Source organism: Jatropha curcas, chromosome 2 (genome assembly GCF_041381405.1).
Source record: "Jatropha curcas cultivar XTBG-Jc1 chromosome 2, XTBG_Jcur_1.0, whole genome shotgun sequence".
NCBI classification, from domain to species: domain Eukaryota; kingdom Viridiplantae; phylum Streptophyta; class Magnoliopsida; order Malpighiales; family Euphorbiaceae; genus Jatropha; species Jatropha curcas.
In genome coordinates this window covers 12412806-12438154 of record NC_143152.1, presented here as the reverse complement: position 1 = coordinate 12438154, position 25349 = coordinate 12412806, and the positions used below count along the sequence as shown (strand labels likewise).

At 40.3% G+C, this 25349-nt stretch overlaps 1 protein-coding gene across 1 annotated transcript; it reads right to left on the bottom strand.

Moving 5' to 3' along the window:
* Positions 1-3831: 3831 nt before the first annotated feature.
* LOC149498258 (uncharacterized) lies at positions 3832-5877 on the bottom strand. Its single transcript, XM_089717272.1, has 2 exons — positions 5164-5877; positions 3832-5079 (listed from the first exon to the last, which is right to left on the bottom strand). Exons 1-2 carry the CDS (start codon positions 5875-5877, stop codon positions 3832-3834), a joined length of 1962 nt encoding a protein of 653 aa, XP_089573398.1.
* Between the last annotated feature and the right edge of the window lie 19472 nt (positions 5878-25349).

Below are 25349 nucleotides of genomic sequence, written 5' to 3'. Positions count from 1 at the left end.
TAACTCAGGTAAATAAACGAAACTCTGCTCATTTAATTTTAGCATTTCATGCATATTTTTCTTCTACTCCAATTCTGAATTAAACTGTTGCATCAATGCATTCACGTCATCAGTTTGGCAAGTAAACTGCCTTATTTAAATATGATTAAGCTTAAATGCCCGGTTAATTAATAATCGCAGTATTAAAGCCTAAATCCGACAATATTGGCTTAAAATATCTGGTCAATCAATGACTATGGTATAATCGCCTTTATTTCGAACAGTCCGGCTTAAGTACAATCAATCAATAATTGTGGCTAAATGGCCTTAATTAAACACGTTTTTTTGGCAATAAATTGCCTACATTGCAATTCAATTGATCACTTTTGGCAAACAAATTGCCTATAAATAAAATTAGCCATTTTTAGCGACAAATCGCTTAAATCGAAGCTTTGGCAAAATGCCTTGAATTAATCAATCTTTTGGCTAAAAGCCTTAAAATCAATCAATTTTGGCGACAATCGCCCAATCAATACCTCTTTGGCAAACAAATTGCCTAAATCAACTCATTTTGGCTAAAAGCCTTCAAATAATTAATTTTGGCGACAATCGCCCAAATCACATCAATTTTTGGCAACAAATTGCCTAAATCAATCCTTTTGGCTAAAAGCCTTAAATCAACATTTTTGGCAACAAACGTCTAATCAAATCAATCAATTCTTTGGCAAAATGCCTAAACAAAATGCACGAAGCATACACACACTCATGCATTAAGCATATCCATTCAAAGCCCTTTTTAAAAAGGCCTATCGAACTACGTCGACTTTGATCTTCCATTCAAACGGAAGTACGTAGGCACGTTCGGGATTTAACCCGAGCGGCAAGTCGAAATCATTTAAACATTATCATTGGTCCAATTACATCATTCACCTTGCAAAGCATTCATTCATTGGTTAGTTCATCAGCATGACATAGTCTCGGGATCCACCTCGGGTTTGAAGATTGTGCCTTAAACATTGGGATAATTAATCTAATAATTAGGTTAATTAAAATTGGAGCAACTTAGGGTTTTTTCCTAGTTTACCCTAAAATAATTAAACAAGGTGGCGACTCACACATTCACATGCATTTCTGCCCTTAGTCATATGCATTTATATGCCTATATTTTCGGGGGGAGGGGTCCACAAGAACCGATCGGTCTTCTTTTGTTGCGTCATCAGAAAAGGTTCCATCTTTCATATACCGAAAAATATCCGTAAACTAAGGTTCTTCCTCTGACTCAACCTGATTCACAAAATGTTCTTCATAGCATGGCATATTTGCTGCAGTAATGATAAATGGTTTCTTTGGGACCTTACTCAAATCTTGCCATGCTGAGGCTAAGTTTGCCAAAGCATCTGGGATTCTGTTTTGAGTCCTACCTATGTGAGTAAAAGTGATCTTGTCAAAGAGTGCTGCTTTCTTTAACAAGTACTCAACATAGGGCTTCAACCTATCTTCCTCAACTTTCCATCTTTCATTGGCATGTTCGATAACCAACAATGAGTCTCCTATCACCTCAACCTCCTTAGCACCTGTTGCAAGAAGAGACTCTATTCCCATAATACATGCTTCGTATTCCGCCATATTGTTGGTGACTGGGAACAACAACCTTTTGCACATTATTGTCACATCGCCATTGGGTGCTTCTATCACAATACCAGCTCCAGCTCCATTTCTATTGGCTGATCCGTCAAAGTACAGTTTCTAGACCCCTGTTTCAACGCATAGCAAGTGTTCATTTGGAAATTCCAGCTCCCATGGTTCATCATCAGCAATGGGATTCTCAGCCAGGAATTCTGCAACAACCCGACCTTTGACTGTCTTCTTGTGATAAACTCTGCATCTACACTGGACATCTGAATTAACCATTTGGACAATCGCCCTTCTAGAGTAGGTGTTTTCTAAAGATACTTCATAGGATCAATTTTGGAAGCAAAGATGACCCTGAAAGAATCAAAATAAGGCCTCAACTTCTTGATTGACCACACCACTGCCATACACGTCGTTTCTATCAAATTATACTTTTCCTCAATAGGCAATAATTTCTTACTGATATAATAGATGGCCTTTTCTACTCCAGCAGCATCTGGCTGTACCAACATAGCTCAACTCCTGCATCCTCTGCAGACAAGTACAGAATCAAAGGTTCTCCCGGTCTAGGCGAACTTAACACAGGTGGATTCATCAAGTACTCCTTTATATGGTTAAAGGCTTTCTGACAATCCTCATTCCATCTGACCGGCTGGTTCTTCCTAAGCAACTTGAAGATCGGAGCACAAGTAATAGATAATCTAGAAATGAACCTGCTGATATACTGGATCATCCCCAAGAAGCTTCTCACCTGGCGCTCTGTTCTTGGCGGTTCCATGTCTTGAATGGCTTTTATCTTATCTGGGTCAATCTCAATCCCGTTAGGTCCCACGACAAAACCTAACAACTTCCCCTTCATTACTCCAAATATGCACTTTTTGGGATTGAGTCTTAAATTGTATTGTTTGACCCGCGTGAAGAACTTTTCCAACATCTCCGTATGTTCTTCTTGTGTTTTTGTCATGATCACCATATCATCCACATATACCTCCAAACCTTTATGGATCATATCATGAAACAAGGTTGTAGCCATTCTCTGATATGTTGCCCCAGCATTCTTCAATCCAAACGGCATCACCCTATAACAGAAGGTTCCAAAATCAGTAGTGAAGGGAGTCTTATGCCTATCAACTAAAGCCATCAGGATTTGGTTGTACCCAGAGAATCCGTCCTTAATGGAATATCATCCCATTCCTGTAGCACTGTCGATCAGAACATCTATATGTGGAAGTGGGAAGTCGTCTTTGGGTGAGGCTTTGTTTAAGTCTCTGTAGTCGACACAGACTTTTAGTCTCCCATCGTTCTTAAGCACAGGGACTATGTTTGCTAACCACTCAGGGTAATACACTACCTCCAAGAAGCCTGCATCTAACTGCTTCTGAACCTCAACCTTGATCTTATCTTGCCACTCTGGTCTGACCCGTCTTCTCTTCTACTTTACTGGCTTAATATTCGGATCAGTAGGGATGAAATGCTCTGCAATTGACCTGTCGATCCCTGGCATGTCAGCATAACTCCAAGCAAAAACTTCTGAATTTCTCTTGAGACATTCTTGGAGATCCATTCTGAGCTTAAGCTTAAAGTCTGATCCGATTTCGATTATTTTGGGATCTTCGGCGGTGCTTAGGTAAATGCAAAATGATGCAATGCATTTATGTCAAATATGCATGTGGTATAATCAATGCCATGAACGTGACAATCAGGAAAACAAGAAAACAAGTAATCAAAATTCACTTCCATTGATTGAAATAATAAAGGGAATCCATCCAAATCGTTCTCAAAATAATAATCAGAAAAATGAAAACCAGGATTAATAACTTATTCAATACATTCATCACAACTATCTTTGATGGCTTGAACCACTTCATCAGCATCAGGGGCATCCTCGGTTTCTGGGCCAGCTTTCTCTTTCATCTCCAGCATCTTCCTCTCAGCTTCTTCTGCATCTTCTGCTGCTAGCAATGATTGGAGGATCCTCGCCTCGGACTTCTGCTCTTGGATCACCTTTGAAGCTTCATCCCCAATCCCGAGAAAATCTTCAAATTCAGGCATCTTCTGTGACCATCCTGTGCCACTGCCCACTTGGACCATGCCAATCATGAATTGCGTTTCGTCTACCAATTGCTCAAGGGAAGGCTCTGGAGACTTAATGAGTTGTTCCTCAAAGTCTGTCATGAAGATCTGCAAACCTGGATATGTCTTTCCTCTGCTCTGAAATTTTCAGGAAGCCTCCGGGGTAAAGAAAATTATGTTCAGTCCCGGCTCTTTTATCGGAGACTGGACTTCATACTTCTCTTTCTTTCGATACTCTGAGTACCCCAGTCCGCATCGACCTTGCTGACCATGTGAAGATGGCACAGGTTCAAACCTTCCTTGTAAATCTCGGCCTAGCCCCTTGCCATACTTCCACTGCATCTTCTTCATCATCTTCCGGGAGAAAGGGCTCATCCTATTGACTGCACTTTTGTCTTCAGTGATTATAGCATCATCAATCATAGCCACCTGAAAACCAGATAAGGGCACAACTGCCTCTAAACCTTCCACAGCCGCCACATTCAATTCTTCCTGCGCACTAATAGTTACCACATCAGTGCCCCAAGGTACCTTGACTTTTCTGTGCAATGTGGACAGAATTGCGCCCAAAGGATGAAGCCATGGCCTTCCCAACAGCAGAGCATAATTGGCCAAGATGTCCAAGACTACTATGTCCACCCAACTTTCTATCATTCCTATCGAAATCTTTGCCCTGAAGGTTCCCCTAGCGTTACGCATGGTGTTATCATAGGCTTTAATAACCATGTTAGATGGCTCGAGTTTCGACTTTTCAATCTTAAATTTGGACAACATTTTCAGTGGGCATACGCACAATGCCGACCCGTTATCAACCATCACATTGCGGGTTTCTCTTCCATTAACAGCAACCTGGATGTACAGAGGTTTGAAGTGATTCCTACCTTCGGGGGGAAGATCAGAATCGAAGAAAGTTACCTCACCAATCCTGCGCTGTAACACATTGATCATATCCACGCTCTGGATTCTGGCAGGAACTCTGACAAACGTCATAGCCTCTAACAAAGCTTCTCTATGCTCTTTCGAAGCTATCAATAAATCCCACAATGAGATGTCAGCTTTAGTCCTCTGTAACTGACTCAGCACTGAATTTATTGTTACGCCGCTTGGTACTCTGTTTTGACTACTTTCACCTACTTCAGTAGCCTTCTTTTGTGCCTTTCCTGCTTTGTCTTCCTTTTTCTTCTCCTTGGGCTGTTCTTTACCCTTATCTGATGTTTTCTTTCCTGTCCCATCGATGACAACTCCTTTTCCTTTTGCCTGGGAATTATTGTCTGGGTTATACACACGACCGCTCCGGGTCAAACTCTGAATGCTAACTTTATTTACATCCTCATCGCCACTATAATACCATTGGTCGGCTTGATCAGCCAGACTGTTTTGGATTGCAAGCTGAACCTACTCATCTTCATTATCTTGTACTTCTCAAACTTGGACTGTGATACTTTTTTCTATTTCAATTTTCACCGGCTTCCTTTCTACCTCCTCCTCACTGCTGCAGTCATCCCAGATGTTCAACATGGCACACATCCTCTCTTCCCATTCTGCCTCTGCCAATACCAATTCTTTCGGCAAACCACTTCCAATTGCATTAATTGATCCACCTGTTGAAGGCTTATTAGGTGGATAATTATACTGGTATTGCGGTAAGGGATTATTCCTTGTGCTTGGCTTATTGCGCTCAGAAGGCTTGGTGATCTTCCCACTATCTATCAAATCTTGTATTACATGCCTGAGCTGGAAGCAATTATCAATAGAGTGACCTTTGCATTGGTGATACTCACAGTCTTGATCAACAAATCTACCCCGAATAGGTTTAGACGGATTAACTGGCAACTTTGACAGCACATCGTTCTTGATGCAGGACCTCATAACCGTGCTTAAAGGTCTACCTAGATCCGTGAATTCCCTTCTCACTTTCTCGTTAATGGCTCCAACTGTATTGCTACTCCCCGACTGGTTTGTAGCAGCGTTTCCAGCATTTCTACTTTGATCACTGTAGGAAGACTGGTAGTTTCCAAACCCCCGGCTTTTCTTCTTCTCCTCTTTGTACAGCTCTTCAATATTCAGCCTAGCCCTTTGCACTAGAGAAAAGTCGATGAGAGGTTGGGCCAGCATCCTCTCCTTGAAGTAAGGCAGCAAGCTTCGACTAAAAATCCTGATCAGCTTTGGGTCCTTTGGCCTTGTCTGGACCATGAACAGTTTTGTCCTCCATCTTCTGTAATAGTCGGAGAAGCTTTCATCCTTTTCTTGCCTTAAGCTCTCCAAATCACACAGGCCGAACTCATCACTGTCATCTATTTTGAAGTGCTTGAGGAAAGCGGTCTGAAGTTTGACCCAATCTCGCTGCGTCTCCATATCCAAACCATCATACCATCTCCTATAGGTCTTATGCAATGTTTGAGGAAATGCCTGTAATACATCCTCTTCATTATATCGGTTCATCTGTGCAACGCGAATGAACTCAAACACATGAGACCTTGGGTCGTTATCACCTTCGAATATGGTATGCTTGAAATAGACATTTTCTCCACCTTATCTTTCAGTTCTGCTAACTGCTTAATTAGATCATTCTCAACCGGAGTAGTATTACCAGCTGATGCCTGGTTACCCGAAGTGGGTTCTGGAATCTCTCTTTCCTCAACTATAGGCTGATTACTTGAAGCAGGAGGAACCTGATTCTGTGCCCTCTCTTGAGCAAAAGCAACGGCTATTATCTTAGTAATAGCCCTTAGGTAGGCTGAGGAAAAACCAGTCTCATTCACATTACCGTCAGCCATTTCAACCAGATCTGAATCAGAAACCGTAACAGGCGAACTTAAACTAACCACAGGACTAACCGGAGCAGGCTCGGGGATTGGGGACACTCTGACCAAATGTTGACCAGGACGTTGGTACCAAACTCCCGAAGTGATTTCTCGGGACGGATCAATTCTGACTGATAGATAAAAGGACCTGAGTTAAAGTAGGTTCTGCATGTATGCATGAAGAATAGAAGCACATAGGATGAGGAATGCAAATCTAATGTGCTAATAACCGGTATGGAAATAAGATCTCGTTTTCGACGACTGGACCCAAAATTCGACATGAATAACATAGCAATAATTTACTTTGTACTCAAACATTTCTGGCATTATCTGTCATCGACCGTTCCTTTTGGATTTTACAGTCGACTATTTTCTCTCAAGTCCCTAATTTTTGCCTTGGAATGAAAGAATTTCCAAGCGAGATACTTTTTTATTATCATTTTTTGTTTTTGTATCCTTACTTTTTGCCTTGAAACAGATGGTCCCAAGCAGGATCTTATTTTGATTAGTTACAAATTTTTGTAATCTCACGCTTACTTTCAGATAATGCGAGAAATGTGAAAATACAAAAGAATCGCAACCCCCTTATAACTCCCTTCTCTTTTGGGTATTAATTCACTATAAATGATTGCATTATGCTATTCAAAACGAATTAGAGGTCCAGTCTCAAAGTCAAGGTCAAACGTCCATACCGAAAATTAGCCCTTATAAATGCATGGCTGAAACGAAAAGTATTACGTGGTGCATGAATGTCACAGCAGATGAGCAATTTATAACATGCAGGGGAACAGGAGTTGGGAAATGCATGCCTTCCAACCTTATCTCTCCCACACACGAGTTCCGTTGGTAAAAATTCTGACATCTGTTCCCTAGGATTTGGTCTAATCTCGACAACCAACAAGGGGTTTTGAGATTGGTGATATAAACTCTCGGAATGAATGCAACAGGACAACAGCAAATAGACTCAAGGTTTGCTTATGGGGAAGTGACTAGGGCTTTCAACTACATGCATGGGCTTTGGTCCATTAGGCTTTACAAAGTCCGGGTTCCGCAAATAGGATTCGGGCTTTTACATGGGCCTACTCCTTTTGACGCACCTTTAAGGGTACTAGGCTTGCGGTTGGTAAAATTACTAATTCTTGGGTGGATGTGCCTAAAACGCAAGGTTTAGGTTGGATCCACCTTCGAAGTTAGCAATGATACCGAGGGATAATTTGGGCAGAAAGTGGTGAGAAGAGAGAAATGCAGTATGGATGCAAGAACTTAGAAAAAAATAAAGGAAAGCAAATAAACAAACAAGGACAATTAAAGAATTTTCCGACGGCTTTCTAACCAATTTTATTTCCAATTTTAGAAAATGTAGGTTTAGAGTTAATTCCTAATTGCAACCGACTAGTTATTTAAAAAATAACCGGGGATTATTGGATGCTTCCCCAGTGAAGTCGCCAATCTGTTTTCGTACCGTCCCCGAGCGACACGAAAAATGCCTCTTTTTTATTTTTTTTGGAAAATGATTTTATTTTGAATAGTGGTGACAAAACATTTTATTGGATACGATGACGATAAATCGGTCTTACAAAACATTTTTGAGTTGCCACCCATTATTTCGGCAATGGGACCGTTTCCAATTTTATAAAAAGTGACTCCATTTAAACCCAATTTCATTTAAGGCCAAATTATTTAGAAAACTGGTCAGGCGCACCAATGCGGTCCTGGGTAAGGGAATTGGGTACGCCGGCCCGTTGGAAGCCGACGCACGGAAAAACCGGCCTCTTTTAACCTTACAATTTCTAATTTCTTTTAGTTAGAAAAACCAAATTATTCATTTATTTAAACCCAACTCGAACAAATCGAACCGAGTTCTTATTTGGAAAATTAATTAATCGTCCCAATCGAATTTAATCATTGCATCCATAATCATCCAAATCATCCAAACCAAAGCAGTTAAATCAAATGAATAAAAGACCCGCTCTTGCCTTATGGTTAAAGGCGGGCCACAAACCGAACCTAAAAATACATTCTACCTAATTTGAATCCAAGACCCTAAAAACCCGAAATCATGCATAATAATATATTAACATACTAAACTTGATTAAACTGCAATCTGCCCACAATTGGTTGTCTGTTGACTTTTAAAAAAAATGAATATTTATTTAATTGTACGAAATTATTATTATTATTTTTTTTAAGAAGGATAAAAATCGTTTCTGGAACCCTAGAACAGTCACGTCACGCAGCTGTTCTATGGAAGAACAGTTGCGTGACGGATCCAATGGCTGCGTGACGCAGCTGTTCATAATTTGGGAAACCTTCCAGATCCATAAACCGTTTATTTCAAATATAATACTAAACAGAAAATAAAAGCAAAATAAAATTATAAATACAAACAGTTCCGTCACGCAACTAATCTAGGCAAGATAATTGTGTTTTGGGAATGAACATTTCCATCACGCAACCTCCAGGTCCATGACGGAACTACTGGCTGCGTGACGCAACTGCTCTGGTCCGTATTCACCTTTCAAACAACCCTTTTTACGTTTTCCTTTTATTTAAACATGTTTTAATACAATCTAAAAACATCCAAGAGTGGGCAGAATACCGTTTAACTAAGATCACACTACTAAAACATCAATAAAATAAATAATAATGGATAAACAACTAAAAATACCAAGAAAAGTCTTAGGGAATTACCTAACCCTCAGATTGAGGATTGTAAACAATCTGAATGCCTTAAGGAATGAGATTTCAGGGTTCCAGAAGCCTTTGTTCACCAGGTTTCAACACCCACCTCCTTCTCTCTTTTTTTTTTCCTTTTTATGATTTTCGTTTTAACTTAATTAATCTCTAGAGGCTGTTTTTCTTCAAGGTAACTCAGAAGAGTTTCTGCAAAAAAACCCAGCCGCAAGTGTGTGTTTTTACGCCCTAAAATTCTTGTCCCGAATAAGATAAAAAACGCAGTATTTATAGAGGTAGGGCAACAGGAGATAGCTGCGTCACGCAACTGATGGCTGCGTGACGGACCCGATAGCTGCGTGACGTAGCTCACTTTCTGGACCGTTGCCACGTATCCAAATAGAATGAAAAACCGTTATGTCGGCTTTCATGGTGACGTCATCTTAATTGGAGTTGCGTGACGCAACTGTCAGTGCCGCCACACACCTAATAGCTGCGTGACACAACTCTAATGCAAATCAGACACCCTTAAATTGGTTTAAATCAAATCCTTGGGTTTAAAGGCTTCTGGATAATCATGATCCCTCATTCCGCGTCCTTGTATCCTCATCGGGTTAGGTGGGGGCATAAAGACACGCGTCAACAGTTTGCCCCCCCACTTTATCATTAATTGTATAAACGATTAATGTTAAAGTAGTCCATTGACGCGCCTTCAACCTCGGATTGGATGAAATGGTTGTCCTGATCATCTGGTCGCATTCAAAGCTTAGTTTGATCGGCTTTATTGCTTCCAGTCGGATCGGTAACGACCTCCAAAACTCGGTCTGAATAGCTCTGAAGATACCTTCGAGGCTCGGTTTGATTGGCTCGAAGGATTTTGATTGCCCTGATCAACTTCGTAATTCACCATCATTAACCAGGAAGAGAATCCAAACAGCTTCGTAATACACCATCACTGTTCGGTGGGACCTATCGGCTTCGAGAAACCATCAACGGTTGGTCATTGAGATTGTCCTAATCAGCTTCGCAATATACCATCACTAATCAGTAAAAAGATTGACTCGATCAGTTTCACAATACATCATCACTAATCGAGAAAACGATCCAAACAGCTTCGTAATACACCATCACTGCTCGGTGGGCCCTATCGGCTTCGAGAAACCATCACCGGTTGGCCTGAAAAATTGGTCAAGAGAAAAAGAGCAATTTTTGTGTGCAAACAGATCTTGCCTTTGTTAAATGTTGGGGCGTCACATGCCCCCATGCATTAATAATCATAAACTTTGAAATTTTGCATCAAGGCAAAAGATCGTACTTTTGCCCCCAGTCCGGAATTCCGACTCGGGACCAAAAATATTATCTTTTTAGGCAAACCTTGAAAATTTTGTTAATATTTATTGCAAAATTTGTTTAAAATTTTAGCAAAAATTTAGACAAGAAATTTTTTAGTCTTGAATTTTCAGGTATACCTTTCCTGATGCGGCATTTGAAAGAAAACTTACCTGAGGGTAATTTGGGCAATTTGATAATCTTGCCCCCTGTGTGGTGAGTAGACAAAATTGCTGAAGTATATGGACCGCACACTGACTTCAAATTGCTTGGATGGGCCATTTTGGGCCTAAATGGGTGTTAATGGGCCATTTTGGACTTAAAGGGGGGTTAATGGGCTTGGGCCCATTTTCACTTCTCATTATAAATAAGCTTTTCAACATTTCATTTTTCACTTTTCAAACTCTCAAACCTTTCAAAACACTCTGAACCTTAGCTAAGATGGCCCAGCTTTCTGAGATCCCTGCTTCTGCTTACACATCGGAGATGGACACCCTAGGGGCGATCCCGGACATCCTGGTTTTCGAGGGTGAGCGAGTACCCGTGAGCCATAATGCCCTGACACCCGGGACACGACCTCTTCAACTTCTCCCATTGCCGGGCTCTGATTTCTCAGTTCGACATGATACCGACGCGATGCGCGGTTTCCAGTCCGAGGTAAGTAACTGCACACTTGAATTTCTTGCTTTTAGTGTATTGCGAATGAGTTTTGGTGTGATTTTGTGCTGTCTATGCGTCGGTAGTAGCGCACGCAGGAAAGAGTCACGTGACGCAGCTGTTCTCGCGAGCAGTCGCGTGACGCAGCTGTTCTGATGCGAACAGTTGCGTGACGCAACTGTGCGAAGCGACCCTATTGTATCCAAATTTTGATTTTGCCTATCTTGCGTGTTTTGATGCCTTGTTTGCTATCTTGAAATGCTTCGCCATGTTGATTGCGACTTACTTAGGACCTGTAAACGTATAGAAGAACATAGACATTGGCAAATAGAAACGTTAGGGTTTTTCTTTTCTGTCTCACCTTCGACAGGTGCGTAACGCATCTGTTCTTCGGAAGAACAATTACGTAACGCAACTGTTAATCAGAGGATGCGTCCTTGACAAGCTGCGTGGCGCGGCTCCATGGTTGCGTGACGTGGCTGTTAGTCCGAAGGCACAACTTTGACAAGCTGCGTGACGCAGCTTCGTAGATGCGTGACGCGGCTGTAGTCACGTGACGCGGCTGTGTCTGGCCAGAGGCTTGAACACTCTATTTTCCTGCCATGAAAACAAAAATAGACAAGTGTTAGTTTTAATTCTTTGTTTGTGTGGATTTTCTTACACAGGTCGATCTAGGCAAGGCCCGTGCTGGTGGATCCTCCACTGATGCTTTAGCCTTCTGGGTCTTATTGGACCCCCCGATGCGGTCTAGAGTCGTTGCTGCTGGTTTCGGCGATTATGTCACTGGGCTTCGTCGGACTCAGCCCCGGTTTCCACCCGCCATGCGCTACGCGCTGATGGAGCGGTGGAACGACTGCACCCACTCATTCATATTCGGTTTTGGAGAGATGACCCTGACTCCAGTCGACTATACTGCCATCACTGGGCTCGGGTTCGATGGCGTGGTCGCCCCTCTAGATTCTCAGTACCAGACTGCTGTAGTGGGAGCTTGTTGACACGTGGTTTTATGCCTCCACCTAACCCAATGATGATATGAGGACAAAGGATAAGGTTTCACAATAAACCAGAAGTGCCTGAATCAAAAATTGAACCAAACCGCCCAAAGGAGCCTGACCCACGTTAGGGCTGTGTCACGCAGCTACTACCTGCGTGACGGCACTTCTAGCTGCGTCACGCAGCTCTAACGGGTCTGACACCTTTGGCGCGAGCTCGTGCAGTGGCTTGCACTGTTTGTATGGATACGCGGCAACTGTACGGAAAGTAAGTCGCGCCACGCAGGCTTACGGGTGCGTCACGCAGCTTATACCTGCGTGACGCGACTGCCCTGTTGCCCTAGCCATATAAATACTACATTACACAGCAAAAACGAGACTTTTTTTTTAGACTTTGGCATTTTCAGTTTGCTCTCATTTTTCCTCTAAGAAAACATAATCTTCAAAGTTTAGACATCTAAAAAGATGACTAGAGCTCTTTCTCAAGAACTCCATTGAGTAAACTTGGGGTAGATCAAAGTCATAGATATTTAGATTTAAGATTAAAGAAAGATAATAGCAAAAAGATAAGAAAAAGAGGAAAAAAGAGAAAGATAATTTCATTTTTGCAAAAGAACTTGGTGATTGCGCTTCTGGAATTGTGAAAAACCACTTCTGAGTTAATCTCAGCATATGCAATCCTCAAATCTGAGGGTTAGGTAACGATTCTAACTCTATCCTTTCTATTTTTATTTATTTCTAGCATTTTATTTCTTAAAAATCTCATTTTTGTATTGATTAATTGGTTTACCATTGACAAAACATAAGTTTACCCATTATTGAACTTTTCTGGGTTTGTTCTAACCACTTTGGACCAAAAAGAAACGTAAGAAGAACTAGTTTGAAAGGTAGTTGCGGACCAGAGCAGCCGCGTCACGCAGCTACTACCTGCGTGACGCGACTGTTCATGTCCAAAAGCCCCTGACCTGGATTAGATCTTTTGCATGACGCAGCTGTTTACGACTCATTTTTCATGTTTGTTTCTATATCTGTATCTAATATTTTGCTTTAAATAAATAACCCATATACCTAAAGATTTTAATAATGTCACGAACAGTGTCGTCGCGTAGCTAATAGTTGCGTCACGCGGCTGTTCTTCATAGGATACCTGCGTGACGCGACTGTTCTTAAATCCAGAATAAAGGCAATAGTTGCGCCACGCGGCTGTTCTTCATAGGATACCTGCGTGACGCGACTGTTCTTAAATCCAGAATAAAGGCAATAGTTGCGCCATGCGACTGTTCTTCCATAGAACACCCGCGTGACGCGACTGCCTCCCAGTTCCAGTTTATTTCTATTATTTTGCTTAGTTTCATTTAGTTAAATAAATTTTCAAGCTCAATCCGAGAAATAGACAATTAGGGGTAAACTGAGTCTTAATCAAACTAAACCAATTAATCATTGATGATCATGGGATTTTTAGAATTTGTTTGTTCATTGTTTATAATTAATTACATATTATTACAATCGGTTTGTGGCCCGCCTTTAACCATAAGACAAGAGCGGGTCTTTTATTTTATTTGATACGCATTATGGATGAATGATGGATGATATGATTTATTTGTGATGAATGCAATGAATGGACCTATTTGGGACGGTTGATTAATTTTCCACTTAGGAACTCGGTTCAATTTATTCGGGTTGGGTTTAAATAATTAGCTTTTCTAAAATAAAATCAAATTAGAGATTGTAGGTTAAAAGAGGCCGGTTTTTTTTTCCGGGCGTCGGCTTCCAATGGGCCGACGTACCCAATTCCCTTACCTAGAACCTCATTGGTTCGCCTGACTAGTCTTTTTAAAATAATCAACCTTAAATAAAAATGGGTTTAGAATGGAGTCATTTTATAAATTAAAATTGGAAACGGTCCCATTGCCGAAATAATGGGTGGCGACTAAAAATAATTTATAAGACCGATTTATCGGCATCGCATATCCAAAAAGATTTTTTATCACCTTTTTCCAAAAACAAACAACATTGATTTTCTCCGGGGGAAAACAGAGCTGAGCTTGTTAGGACCCTACTCGGTGTTCCTACCCGCACCAGGTACATGGCTCAGGGGTACATCTCCTATGAGGTGGTCTACAAATTTTGGGCCGAGTGGATTCATACGAGATTGGCTGCATGGAGAGAGCTACCTGCGGATGCTAGACCTGCAGCTTCTGCTTATACGAGGGAGGAGAGGGACCAGGCGGCGTGGTCTTTCATTTTCTACATTATCTCCTCTCAGCTTCTGTGCACCTCCCAGAATAAGGGAGACCCTGCCGTGCTGGCCTGTCTACAGGATTTAGGCCGTGTTGGCTCTTATGACTGGGCCTCTCTCGCATTGGCTCATCTCTACCATGGTCTAGATGTATGGACCAGGGGTAGTGGTGAGTCTAACTGGCAGCTCCTCCGCCCACTCGAGGTAAGACACTTATTCCCTTAACTTTCTTCCTTTATTTTTCCATTACTCAGATTTATACTTAGCTATTGAGATCTTGTTACAGGTGTGGGCCTATGAGTACCGGATCTATCCCGGTGGTCCTGGGGGTGATACTTCTACTGATGCCCGGTGGATTCCTCGGTATCTAGCTCATCGCCACCATACTTTCTCCAGCTCCAAGGATCCACACTACAGGAGGTGCTATCTTAACGACAGGACCTTAGTTGATGTAAGTACAAGGAACTTTCTGAATAGCATGTCTCCTTTCATTTTTTACTGCGTATTTACTGATTTTGCTGTTTTGCAGCTCCTTCTGACTCCATGGGAGGGAGATGCTTGGGCGGCCTATCCCTCTCGTGTCGTGGCAGAGGCCTTTGCCCGGTCCAGGATCCTACTACAGGGCTACTGGGTAGACAGGTATTTCTTGGGAGAGAGGGTATTTGAGCTCCATGTTGCCACAGCACAGAGGCGAGTGCTTGATGCTCCTCCTCGCCATATGTGCCTTTTGGAGGGTATGACCCCAGAGGACCTGTTGCTGGAGTATGATGGTTCTCCTGCTGATGTCCATCTGACGGCTGGCGATTATGCCTCTTACTTCACCACCCGGCTGCAGGCCAGATTGCCGGAGGTCCATGAGTACTCTCAGGTAACTCTTTTGCCTTCAATCATGACTTTTCCAACTGTTTGGCCAAGTAACTAAATGCATTTATCTTTGACTTGTTGCAGGAGAGGAGGAGGCATCGGACCCCTGCGTACTATAGGGCGCAGGCGCAGGCGGAGGCGGATGCTCCGGTTGGGCCTACGGGAGCCGTGCTAGGCGATATCCCCTTCCCTCCGGGCATGGAGGTTGCTCTCACCACAAAAAAAACGCCATTTTGCGACCGACAAATCGGTCGCAAAATGGCAAAAATCGGTCGCTATGTATACTTTGAGACCGATTTGCGACCGACAAACGTCGGTCGCAAAATCACTGGTCGCAAATGTTAATTGCGACCGATGAGAAAATCGGTCGCAAATTAGAGACCGATAAGTCGGTCGCAAAATTGAAAAAGCGGTCGCAAATTTTGGTCGTGGTTTAATTGGAAATTCAGTCGCAACTTTGGTCGCAGAATATCGGTCGCAATTTTTTAAAATCGGTCGCAAATCGGTCTCAAATTATAAATTCAAAAAATTTTTTTTTGGTATCAAATCGGTCGCAAATCGGTCGCAAAAATGAAAAAGGAAATAAAAAAAATTAAATATTATTTTGAAACCAAAATTTTTCTACACCTGTGAAAGTTGACATAAATGCATATATACACACACGCAATTCAAGAACAGTATAAAAATGTAATTTTTATTGTTCTGAACAAATTAAAAAATGAAAATACAAATGAAAAAATAAAAGGTCGGAAATCAAATCTATATATGCTGCTGCTCATCTGCAGGATCCGATGTCGGACCGCCGGGAGGAGTACCTGCTGGATGTGATGTAGCGCCAGGAGGGGTGAGCAAGGTATCGCCTGCAGCATCGGGATCAGGAGCCGATAGTGGCTGCTGCTGAGACGTCGAAACATGTCGGTCTGTAGCAGGCGCAGGATCAGAGGAAGAAGTACCAGCACGGTCCTCACCGGACAGCCGCAGCACATGCGCTCTAAGCTCTGCAATCTGTCTCTGCTGATCAGCAAGCTGAGCCCGTATATCATCATCATAGTGCGAGCCAGTGTGCTCCGGCTGCGGTGCTGCGCTGGCTGTAGAAGCGTGAGCTGCTGAGCCAGTGTAAAACTGTGATGCCTGAGACCCGATGCCGTATACCTTCCTCTTCTTCTCGCCCCCTACAGCCTCGAGATAAAGCGCTACCTCGTCAATTCTTGACTCAGCTTCGGATTCATCGGTCTGAGAAGTAACAATACGCTCCCGAGCTGTAGTATAGTTCTCCTGAAAATAAAAAATTAATTAATCAATGCAATTGCAAGCTTTATTATATTGAACTTTGTACATCTTCGCAATGATTAGAGGGTAAATGTAAATATTATTCATTGTTACTTACATTGACGCTCAGCGCACGTCTGTCGACAAAGGTATTACGATCGTGGTCCTTCGTGTGAGTGTATGTAAACACCTCCATCGGTGTGGGCTCACGACCTAATTCTTTAGCCTGTAATAAATTTTTATTCATGATATATTAATATATATGATGTACTTTCATTAAACATCAGTGTATTGTAAATGGACTAGGTCACTTACTAATAATCGAGCTGTCTCTATAGCAGATATAGATCCGCCTGTGTGTCGCGAAGGTCCTGCTCCATCACCGCCAGTCTCACTGCGCCTGTTTTGTGCAAATATCTCCCGCTTTCTCTTGAATGCAGGATCCTCCCAAGCCTTTTGCCAGCTCTCCCATATCTCCTGAGACACGCACTGCTGCTTCTTACCGCTTTTTCTCATCCTATACGTGAAGTCAGCGTATCGATCGGCGCATATCTTCTCCCAGGCTACTTTCAACATAGCTGTAATGGCCTCGTCCCATATGAAATGTTTCTGCAAAAAAATGAAATATAGCGTTTAAACACTAAGGATTTATCTTGAATTGTAAACATTGAATGATGATATAACTTAAACCAAAGAGTACCTGGAACTCCTCCCAATAAAAGTCTCTCGCCTCTTGTGGTACGGCATCCCATGTGTATCCTTCTTTATGCAGCTGTAGCTTGATTATCTTCAAAATTTGCCTCGCTGCTCGAGAAGATGGATATATGCTGAAAAAAAAAACAGAAGTGAAATATAATTACACGAAAGCATCACAGAGATGAACAAGTACAAAATATAATTACAAAATATGCCTACAGAAAATCTGAATAAGTACTTACTGTCCCGCTACCAAACTGAGGGTGATACGTGGATCTGATGAAGCTGCAAAATAAATGACAAATGTTATACATTTCTAGATAATTAATATGTAATTAAAATGACAGTTATGACATTTATGATTACCTTGCACAGTGGGTGACTGTGCAGCTGCTGGAGTCTGTAATGGTCCAGAAATGGGGGTAGAAGAGGAAGGAGCAGAAGAGGAAGGAGCAGAAGGCTGTGATGGCGGCAGTACTGGACGCTGAGCAGAGGATGAAGCCCCAGACGTACCTGAAGAAGGATGTGATGGCGGCAGTACCGGTCGCTGAGCAGAGGATGAAGCCCCAGACGTACCTGAAGAAGGATGTGATGGCGGCAGTACCGGTCGCTGAGCAGATGACGAAGCCCCAGACGTACCTGACGAAGGACGAGGGATCGACCCTACTCGTCCACGGGCACTGCGTCCAGGTACACGACCTCCACGCGAACCACTGCCGGACGCGTCAGAATCAAACGCTCTGCCTCTAGCCATCTGTACTGCAGATATCAGAACCTAGATAAAATGAATTTATACAATTATATGAATTGTAGAACATGTGGTAAATACGAGTAAACAAAGTGAATACCATTGAAATTCTTCATTAATAATATTAATTGCATATACATTTATCAATTTCTAACAGTAAAATTGCTCTAAGTTTTAAGTGTCTTCAATATCATCTGCTTCCTCCTCCTCTTCATCAGCTTCCTCTTCTTCATATTCGTCTTCTGAGGTACCCATGATGATTTGATCTTCTTCCTCTTCATCATCTGATGCTCCTATTTCAACATAAGATCGGCTTTCATCATCCAACCTATCTGTTAAATCTTCAACAACTTGCATCGGTTGCGTTTCAACCCTAACTTCTTGAAATGCCTCCGATACTGCGAGTGAAGAAGACTGTTTCGTTTCAAGTGCATGAACAACTGATCTAGCCTTGATTTTACACACTGCCATCCAATCGCATCTATCTCGTTTAAACGATGGATATGGGACATAGTACACTTGTGCAGCTTGCATTGCCAAAACAAACGGTTCATACTTTGTATATCTTCTTCTTTGATTAATATCAACCAGATTATACTTAGGATGAACCTTCGTGCCAATGTTTGGCGTAGGATCAAACCATTCACATTTGAATAAGATTGTGCACTTCATTGGTAGGCTTGGATATTCTAACTCCAAAACCTCAACCAATTTCCCATAAAAATCGTTTGACACGTCACTGTAGTTTGATCCCTTTATGCACACACCGCTGTTCATTGTCTTTCTGCTTCTCCCATAACCCTCAGTGTGAAACTTGTAACCGTTTACAAAGTAGCCAGAGTAGGCATTAGCAACCGGTAATGGCCCCTTTGCCAGATCCGTAATAAATCTGTTACGAATATCGCTTCCCGAGCTTCGAGCCTATGGGAAATAGTAATGACATGAGTCAAATTTAATAAATGTACATTCCGTGTTGTGTACATTGAAAGTAACTTACATAATATTTGAACCATTCTGCAAATTCCGTGTCCAGCTTTGCATCAACTGCAGTATCAGTCAAATTGAGATTTTGAAGCCGCAGAAGATTGATATATTCCCTATTTATGAACGAACCATATTAGCATAAGTATACTTTAACAACGGCCAACATCAAGTCTAGAATGTTTACATTATTTATACTTACTGTACATATGGTGTGATCTCGTCGCAATTCAATAAAATATAGGTTTGAGCCGCTTGTATCTCTGCATCAGTCAATCGTCTTTTTTTTGATTTACCAATCGTACGCCCAGGGTAGGTGAAAATTTTTAGATTTCCTTCAAACTCAGATTGAACGCGATCTCCTCCGTCATCGTTACGTGGCACTCTCCGATGCTTGGTGAAAACATGTTGGTCAAAGTAGTGCGAACAGAATGTGGAAGCTTCTTCAACCAAATATGCATTGCAAATGGATCCCTCGACCTTTGCCTTATTGCGCACATTCTTTTTAATTTTCTGCAGGTGTCTGTGATTGTACAATGCCAATATGTAAGTATAAGTTCAAATAAATGATGTAATCATTAGAATGAGATGTTAGTGAATCACCTCTCAAATGGATACATCCATCGATATTGTACCGGTCCTGCTAAACGACATTCATAGGGCAAATGAACCGGCAGATGTTCCATAGAATCAAAGAAGCCGGGTGGAAAAATTCGCTCCAACTTGCACATCACAATTGGGATTTCTCGCGCTAATTGGTCCATATCATCGCATCGGATAACAGTCATCGTCAATTCCTTGAAAAACAGACTCAATTCTGTCATTGCTTCCCAAATTTTTCCTGGTAATAATTCTCGGAATGCCACAGGAATCAATCTTTGCATGAAAACATGGCAGTCATGGCTTTTCATGCCAAACAATCTGTACTTCCTCATGTCCACACATCTACCCATATTTGAACAGTAGCCATCTGGAAACCTTAATGATCGTAACCATTCGCACAATAATTGCCTTTGGGGTTTATCTAAACAATAACATGCCTTCGGAAACTTACCAGTAAGTACAGTTTGCTCGAGTTCTGGTCGACGACAAATTTCCTTCATGTCCGCTCTTGCTTTTGCATTATCCTTGGTTTTCCCTTCAATGTTCATGACAGTGTTGAACAGATTTTCAAACACATTTTTTTCTATGTGCATGACATCAAGGTTATGACGAATAAGAAGTGAACTCCAGTATGGCAAATCCCAGAAGATGCTTCGCTTTTTCCACCCGCTATTCCTGCCAATTATTTTATTTACCTCATCTGCACCCAACTCAGTAACTTTCATAAGCCCCAAATCTTCAATTTCTTGTAATATTTCTGCTCCAGACTTCACAGGTGGAGGGGGTTCAACAATAGTCGTGTTCTTTCTAAAGCATTGTCGATTTCTCCTCCAAAGGTGAGATTCTGGTAAGAATTTGCGATGACAATCAAACCAACATTGTTTACCTCCATTCTTTAGTGTAAATGCATTAGTGTTTTCCATGCAATGAGGACAAGCCAATTTGCCAGCGGTACTCCACCCAGATAACATTCCAAATGCTGGAAAATCACTGATGGTCCAAAGCAAAGCAGCTCGCATTATGAAATTCTGATTGGTCGAAATATCGAATGTTTGAACCCCATATTCCCATAAATAATTAAGTTCGGCCATCAAAGGCTGCAGAAACACATCAATTTTATGTTTTGGATTAGTAGGCCCAGGAACAATAACACACAAAAACATATATTCATCTTTCATACACATTGTCGGTGGTAGATTATATGGTGTGACAATGATAGGCCATGATGAATATTGTTGTCCTGATTGGCCAAATGGCTGAAACCCATCAGTACAAAGCCCCAATCTCACGTTTCTTATTTCAGCAGCAAACAGAGGATGAATGTTATCAAAATGTTTCCACGCTTCAGAGTCTGACGGATGAGTCATTATACCATCCTCATATTCATGCAAAGCATGCCATGTCATGTGTTCAGCTGTCGCCTTTGATGCATATAACCTTTGAAGGCGAGGAACAAGAGGGAAATAATACATCTTCTTGAAAGCCTTCTCCCTTTGTACTCTACCAGTCCCTTGACCGCGCCGTTGATATCTTGGAAGATTACAAAACTTGCATTCTCTGAATTCCGAGTCAACACCCCAGAATATCATACAATTATTACGGCAGCAATCAATCTTTTCTACCGGTAGTCCCAATCCCCGAACTAATTTTTTTGTCTGATAAAAATTATCAACCATTGAATGGCCTTCAGGCAACATTTCTTTTGCTAACTGAACAAAATCATCGTAACACCTTTCTGAAAAATGGTGCTCTGCTTTCATGTGTAGTAATCGTGCAACAACAGACAGAACTGAATGATTCTTGCATCCAGGCCACAGTTCAATGTTAGCTGCACTTAGCATGTCAAACAATTGTTGTGCTGCTACATTTGGCGATTCCTCCATATTATCCCAATCAAATTGTACTCTACTCGCATCGATTACCATATCATTGCATTGATTACCATACAGAAATTGATAAGGCTGAACTTCTAAACTTACCGGAATGGAGTGGCCTGACCCACTGGCAACTCGAGCTTCACCATGATGTATCCATTCGTAATAATTTTCCACGAACCCATTTTTGCACAAATGAAGTTTCACTGTATCGATGTCTAAGAAGGCTCGATTTCGACACTTCTTGTGATTACATGGACACCTCAACTTATTCCCATCCATAAAACTGGGATTACCAACTGCAAACTGTATAAACGCCTCCAATCCGTGCAGGAACTCTTGTCTTAATATCCCATTGACCTCGAACCTCCAGTACATCCAATCTCGATTATTTTGCATTTTTGTTACCTAATTAACAATGTGTTTATCAAGGGTAAATTATATGTAATTGCATTAGTCTGATCTAGCCTTAAAACATGCCACTAATGTAATGTTCAAGTTACACTTATAACTAACTAAGGTTATTTCTATAATAAGGGGGAACTATAGATAAATGTAAAATAACTAAGTTCATTTATTCAATACAAAGGTTATATATATATATATATATATATATATATATATATATATATATATATATATATATATATATATATATATATAAAGGTAAGTGTACTATTCTACATATTGAATTTATTGAAAAAAATTCGGCAGCATTTCGGCACAACACTATGAAATCTCAAATAGAAAGACACTTCAATAAACACTTCTATAACATATCAACATTCTCCAAAGGCAAAATGGCCACTACTAGGCCTCCAATCCAAACTCATCATTAACAGGACTTGCTCAAACAACAATTATCACAACAAAGTTGCACGTTAGGATAAAAAACTGCAGCACTCATTACAATTATCACAACCCTGATTCAAATTCAATTTCAATTAACCTAAAACGCAAAATTCAATTCTAGTGAGGGTTTCTTTTTAATTTTAACTTAGGCAGTAGTGGAGCAAGTACATGTTGATAATTACTATAACTAAACAACGCGTATTTATAAAAGCCCATAATTCTTTGGGCCCTTTAAACCATCGCCTTATTAAATTGGGCCCCAATGAGCCCACCTCTATCTTTTCTTGTTAACTAGCCGTTTAACTTTTTCTTTTTTTATTTAACTTATAATGTTAAAATTATTTTATAAAATATTTTAATTGAAATATAATGAAAGCATTTTCAAACAAGTTGTCGTTATCCATTAGAAACGGTGGAAATTATTAAAAAATAAATTAACAAAACACCACTTTTGTCAATGCAACTGTAACAACAATGACAAGTAAGTTTATTATTGAGAATGACAAATAAATTATATATATATTTGTTGTGTTCAACGTATTTTTATCTTATATTTGACGTAAGATGGTTAGACTTGCGAAATAATTTCTGAAAGTGACATAATTATTAAATAAGAGTTGGTGCCACATTATTTCATAATTTAAGAATTATTAAAAATTAATAATAAAAAATATTTATCATATTGATGTAAATATGCTAATAGAATCCCCCAAAAATCAATACTTTCCTCATCCAGGTAACCAATTACGTTTGGGAATCTTTTGTTGTTTGTTTATTACTATAATTTTATATTTCTATAATTAATTAATTTTATTTAAATATTTTAAAGAATTCTTTTTTAATGTTATTTGGAATCTTTGTACGTATGATTTTTTACCAACTCCATCCCTCTATTATTGATGGTTTATTCTAATTTCATAGATAAATTATTCATGTATAATTATTGATATAATTATATATATATTTTTAATAAATTTAAATGAATGCCGATTTAAATTTGTATTTTTTAATTTAAATAATTTACTTATATGTTTTCATTAAATAACAAAAGATGATATTATATGATCATTACTTAAATATGATCATTTTTCTGCCAAATAAATTGAAATATTTATTATTGTAATTAAATTATTTTAATTCAACTGACATAATTATTTATTTTTTTTCATTTTGAAATTCTCATATATTCAATTCAAATCCTTATTAATTTTTTTTATAATTACAGGACATATATAAAGATTTAATGATAATGCAATTAATCTTAATGAAATGAAATTATATTATATTTTATTAGTTAATCTTATTATTATAAATCCATTATTTGATTAATGTTATTAATTATAATAAACAGTCACAGTAACAATAATAATAAATCGAAACAATAATAATAAATCGAAATAATAATATTAACAATAATAATAAATTGAAAAATAATAACAGTAACAACATTAACAATATTAACAATATTAATAATATTAACAATAATAACAGTAACAATAATAATAAATTGAAAAAAAACACAAAAATCGCAAAAAAAAAAATTTCGAAAAAAATAATAACAGTAACAACATTAACAATATTAACAATATTAATAATATTAACAGTAATAACAGTAACGATAATAATAAATTGAAAAAAACACAAAAATCGCAAAAAAAAAAAAAAAAAATTGGAAAAAAATAAAATGGTCACCGGCTTACCTCAAATGCTGTCCAAACGGTGGCGAACGCCGTAGAGGAGTGACTGGAGCGTCGGTGGCGGCGTCACAGTGGCTGGAGCGTTCTCAGGAGGGCTGGAGGCGCGCTGCGGACGGAGGAGAAGAGAGGAGAGGAGAAGGAGAAGAGAGAAAGAAGAAAAAAGGAAAAGAAGAGGGCGCGTTTAAAGCCCTAATATTTGCGACCGACTCATCGGTCGCAAATGTCATTTAAATCGGTCGCAAATTTTAATTGTCCGACGTCGTTTTAATATGCGCCAAAATTGCGACCGATCTGCGACTGAAATATGCGGTCGTAAAAAATCGGTCGCAATTTTATCTCATTTCGGTCTCAAATTGTGTCCTTTTTTTGACGCGCCCATTTTTGCGACAGAAACAAAGTTGGTCGCAAATCGGTCGCAAAATCGGTCGCAAATGCGCAGTAATTCAGTCGCAAACTGAAAGGTAATCCCGCGCGAGTTTTCCGCGCTAAAATCTGCGACTGTTTACCAATCAGTCGCAAATTGGTATCCATATTGCGACCGACTTTTGTCGGTCGCAAAAATCGGTCGCAATTTGAAGTTTTTTTTGTAGGATCTGGACCCTACTCTGGGCCTCAGACCGGCCATTATCATTCCTGCTGACCTCAGGCAGGCTCCTCTACCGCTACAGCTGGATCCTGAGCATGCCACACACGTAAGTAGAAAAATGAATTCAATAAGTCAGAGATATTTACCTGGATGACTCTTTATTGGATGTCTTTCTGCACTTGCAGGTGCCTGCTCAAAGATATCAGGAGCTATACCAGATGTTCGGCTTCGCCAGGTCCTACATCGCCAGGCTGTATCTAGAGCTCCACGAGAGGGTATGATTCTCATGCATTTTGCTTTTTGCTTTGCATACTCCTCTTACCTTTTTCCGCTTTTATGTTTTCACAGGATCTAGAGATTGGGAGGTTGTGGAGGCACCAGTCCTGCCAGTCTAGTGCTGTTGCTCGTCTCCAGATGGAGGTTGACCGGCTCCGGACTAGGCTGGAGGTGGAGGGATTCCTTTGGATTTCTCCGAGGATGAGGAGGATGATGATGATGGCTCTTCGTCCGACGATGCTCCACCATCTGCACCCTCTTCTGCCAGGCAAGCAGCAGCTAGTCCCAGCCGGAGGCGACATTAGCTGGCCTTCTCCATTTTGATCACACTCTTCATAACATTTTTGTTGCTCGTTGGAGTACATTTTCGATGTTTTTATATTTATTTTACAATATTATTTACATTTTCTTTATTACAGTATTATTACTTTTCTTTTATTTACAGTTTGTGAGACTTTATTCCTACATAAACAAAACACAAAAGCACAAAAAAATGAAAAATGGAAGTACCCCACTTACTTGCAA